The sequence below is a fragment of the Mandrillus leucophaeus genome, unplaced genomic scaffold, assembly GCF_000951045.1.
Source record: "Mandrillus leucophaeus isolate KB7577 unplaced genomic scaffold, Mleu.le_1.0 Scaffold306, whole genome shotgun sequence".
NCBI classification, from domain to species: domain Eukaryota; kingdom Metazoa; phylum Chordata; class Mammalia; order Primates; family Cercopithecidae; genus Mandrillus; species Mandrillus leucophaeus.
In genome coordinates this window covers 1055302-1059560 of record NW_012103210.1, presented here as the reverse complement: position 1 = coordinate 1059560, position 4259 = coordinate 1055302, and the positions used below count along the sequence as shown (strand labels likewise).

The 4259-nt window shown below is 46.6% G+C and overlaps 1 protein-coding gene across 1 annotated transcript in view; it reads left to right on the top strand.

Annotated features, from left to right (window-relative positions):
- Positions 1-4259, top strand: part of RPA1 (replication protein A1, 70kDa) — a 77634-nt gene that overhangs the window by 64548 nt on the left and 8827 nt on the right. The window contains 1 exon segment of the mRNA XM_011987281.1: positions 2212-2298. Within this exon segment, the coding sequence (XP_011842671.1) occupies positions 2212-2298 (87 nt within the window).

Here is a 4259-nt window from a genome sequence, read left to right as displayed (position 1 = left end):
ATTTTCAGGCCCCACTTCTGATTCTAGTTCTCTTGTTGTTTTCATCACATCTGCAGGTCCCTCCTCCACCAAAGTCTTGAAGCCTTAGTGTCAACCATGAGGGTGGGAATCAACTTGTTCCAACTCCTGTCGATGTTGGGATTTTGGCCTCCTCCCATGAATCATGAATGTTCCTTTTTTTTTTTTTTAAATTTGAGACAGGGTCTCATTCTGTCACTCAGGCCGGAGTGCAGTGGCTTGATGACAGTTCACTGCAGTCTCCACCTCCCAGGCTCCCAAGCTGGGACTACAGGTGCTACCACACCTGGCTAATTGTGTTTTTTGTAGAGACGGCATTTTGCCATGTTGCCCAGGCTGCTCTCAAACTCCTGGGTTCAAGGGATCTCCCTGCCTCAGCCTCCCAAAGTGCCAGGGGTTACAGACGTGAGCCACTGTGCCCAGCCAACTGTTCTTAATAGCATCTAGAATGGTGAATCCTTTTCAGATTTTCAATTTACTTTCCCCAGATCCATCAGAGGAATCACTCTGGCGGCTATTGCCTCGTGAAATGTGTCTCTTAGACTTAAAAAGTCAAAGTTACTCCTTGATCTGCATGGGCTGCAGAATAGACGTTGTTATCAAGCATGAAAACAGTATTAATCTCCTTTACTGTGTGTCTCCGTTGAGCCCTCGGGTGAACAGGTGCATTGTCAATGAGCAGTCGTATTTTTAAAGGAATCTCTTTTTCTGAGCAGTAGGTCTCAACAGTGGGCTTAAAACAGTCAATAAACCACACTATAAATAGATATGCTGTCATCCAGGCTTTGAGGTTCTATTTATAAAGCAGAGGCAAAGTAGATTCAGCATAGTTCTTATGAGCCCTAGGATTTTTGACATGGTCAGCGCGCCCTGGCTTTACCTTACAGTCCCCAGCTGCATGGGCGCCTAACAGGAGAGTCAGCCTGTCCTTTGAAGCTTTGAAGCCAGGCATTGATTTCTACTGTCTAGGATGAATGTTCTTGATGGCATCTTCTTCCGGAAGACTGTTCTGTCTCCGCTGAGCTCGGCTGTTGAGTGCAGCCACCTTCGTTGATGGTCTTAGCTGGATCTTCTGGAGAACTTGCTGCAGCTTCTCCATCAGCACTTGCTGCTTCACTTTCCACTTTTGTTATGGAGACGACTTCTTTCCTTAAACCTCATGAACCAACATCTGCTAGCTTCCATCTTTTCTTCTGCGGCTTTTTTTTTTGTTTTTTTTTTTTGAGACAGAGTCTCACTTTGTCACCCAGGCTGGAGTGCAGTGGCACAATCACGGCTCACCTCAGCGTCCGGAGTAGCTGGGACTACAGGTGCACACCACCATGCCCTGACAGTTTTTTGTAGAGACTGGGTCTCACTATGTTGCCTGGCTGGTATCGAACTCCTGGGCTTAGGTAATCCTCTCACCTCTGCCTCCCAAAGTGCTGGGATTACAGGCGTGAGCCACCGCACCTGGCCTCTTCTACAGCTTTCTCACCTCTCAGCCTTCATAGAATTGAAGAAAGGCAAGGCCTTGCTCTGGATTAGGCTTTGGCTTAAGAGAATGTTGTGGCTTGATCTTCTATCCAGACCACTACCACTTTCTCCATATCAGCAATAAGACTGTTTGCTTTCTTCTTTATGTGTTCAGAGGAGAGAGACGGGAATAGTTAATTGGAGGATCAGTCAGCATACATACAACATTTATCAATATAAGTTCCCCATCTTATGTGGGTGCAGTTAGTGGCACCCCAAAACAACTACAATAGTGCCGTTAAAGATCACCATAGGCCAGGCACGGTGTCTTACGCCCGTAATCCCAGCACTTTGGGAGGCCGAGATGGGCAGATCACGAGGTCAGGAAATCGAGACCATCCTGGCTAACATGGTGAAACCCCGTCTCTACTAAAAATACCAAAAAAAAAATTAGCTGGGCGTGGTGGCGGGCGCCTGTAGTCCCAGCTACTGGGGAGGCTGAGGCAGGAGAATAGCCTGAACCCGGGAGGCGGAGCTTGCAGTGAGCCGAGATGGCGCCACTGCACTCCAGCCTGGGCGACAGAGCAAGACTCCATCTCAAAATAAATAAATAAATAAATAAATAAATAATAAATAAAAATACAAAAATTAGCCGGGCGTGGTGACGCTGTCTCTTATACACATCTAGATGTGTATAAGAGACAGTACCAAGCCTGCCCGACTCAGGACTGCAATAAGAAAGTGATTGATCAACAGAACGGATTGTACCGCTGTGAGAAGTGCGACACGGAATTTCCCAATTTCAAGTACCGCATGATCCTGTCAGTAAGTAGCCTCGGTAGATGAGAACCACGGTTGTGTTCATTGAGGCCGTCCCGTGTGCCAGGCACTGTGGTCACAACAGTAGAAACAAAGGCATTCCTGGTAGGAAGCCTGCAGGTGAGTAGGTGTGGAAGAGCTTATTCTTCCTCTTTTTCACGCCGGAAAGTGGCGTTGAGATCCCCCAGCTGATTTCAGTCTTTCATGTATGTCATACAGTCATAACGTCAGTGACACGTGTCTGCTAATAACTGCTATGAAGATAGATTAATTTGAAATGGCATTTTTAGACAGCAGTGATTGTGCTTACATAGCCAGTGCCTGTATTGAGTTATTTTCGTGTGGCTAATCTATTCTCTAGCTTTAGTATCGCTGACTTCAGAGGAACCTGACGGTGTGCTGATGTGAGATTGTTGCTTCTTTGCATTTTAAGAATTGTTTCTTTCTGTTTTACAAATGTTTAAAAAAAAGTTGTCGAGTTGGGTTTTTACATTTTTTTAAAAAAAAACAGAGGTCTCACTCTGTTGCCCAGAATAGAGTGCAGTGGCATCATCACAGCTCACTGTGGCCCCAACCTCCTGAGCTTAAGCAATCCTTCCACCTTGGCCTCCCAAGTAGCTGCGACTACAGGGGTGCACCACCACACCCAGCTGATTTTTAAAATTATTTTATTGTAGAGACAGGATCTTGGTCTGCTGTTCAGGCTGGTCTCAAATTCCTGGCCTCAAGTCATCCTCCCACTTCAGCCTCCCAGAGTGCTGGGATTACAAGCCTGAGCCACTGCACCCAGTCTTAAGGTTTTTATTTTGTTTTGTTTTGTTTTCAACTAGGCAATAATGGCAGTTTAAGAAAACAGTTTAAGGCCGGGCATAGTGGCTCACTTTTGTAATCCCAGCGCTTTGGGAGGCCGAGGCAGGTGCATCACCTGAGGTCAGGAGTTTGAGACCAGCCTGGCCAACATGGTGAAACCCCATCTCTACTAAAAATACAAAAATTAACTGGGTGTGGTGGCGGGCACCTGTAGTCTCAGCTACTTGGGAGGCTGAGGCAGGAGAATCACTTGAACCCAGGAGGCGGAGGTTGCAGTGAGCCAAGATCACGCCATTGCACTCCAGCCTGGGTGACAAGCAAAACTCCATCTCAAAAAAAGAAAACAGTTTCACATTTTTCCAAAAGATGATTTGGCAGTAACATATCAGAAGCCTTAAAAATGTTCATATTGGCCAGGTGCGGTGGCTCATGCCTATAACTCCAGCACTTTGGAAGACTGAGGCAGGATGATTGCTTGAGGCCAGGAGTTCGATATCAGTCTGGGCAACATGGCAAGACCCTGTCTCTACAAAAAGTAAAATTAGCTGGCCATGGTGGTATGCACTTGTCCCAACTACTCATGAGGCCAAGGTAGGAGGATCACTTGAGCCTGAGAGGTCAAGGCTGCAGTGAGCTGTGATCGTGACGCTGCACTCCAGCCTGGATGACAGAGTCAGACCTTGTCTTTAAAAAATAAATAAGTAAGGCCGGGCGCAGTGGCTCGTGCCTGTAATCCCAGCACTTTGGGAGGCTGAGGTGGGTGGATCACGAGGTCAGGAGATCGAGACCATCCTGGCTTACACGGTGAAACCCCGTCTCCACTAAAAATACAAAAAAATTAGCCGGTCGTGGCGGCGGGCGCCTGTAGTCCCAGCTCCTTGGGAGGCTGAGGCAGGAGAATGGCGTTTACCCGGGAGGCGGAGCTTGCAGTGAGCCAAGATCGCGCCACCACATTACAGCCTGGACAACAGAGCGAGACTCCGTCTCAAAAAATAATAATAATAATAATAAGTAAGTAAAATGAAATGTAAGTGTAGCAGGAGAGTTTTACATTAAGGCTCATTTTTTGTAAACTATAAACTTTTCATTGAACCTAAGATGAAGAAAATTTGTTTTAGTTTATTGAAACATCAGCCTTTCTGTTAAACTCCTCCACA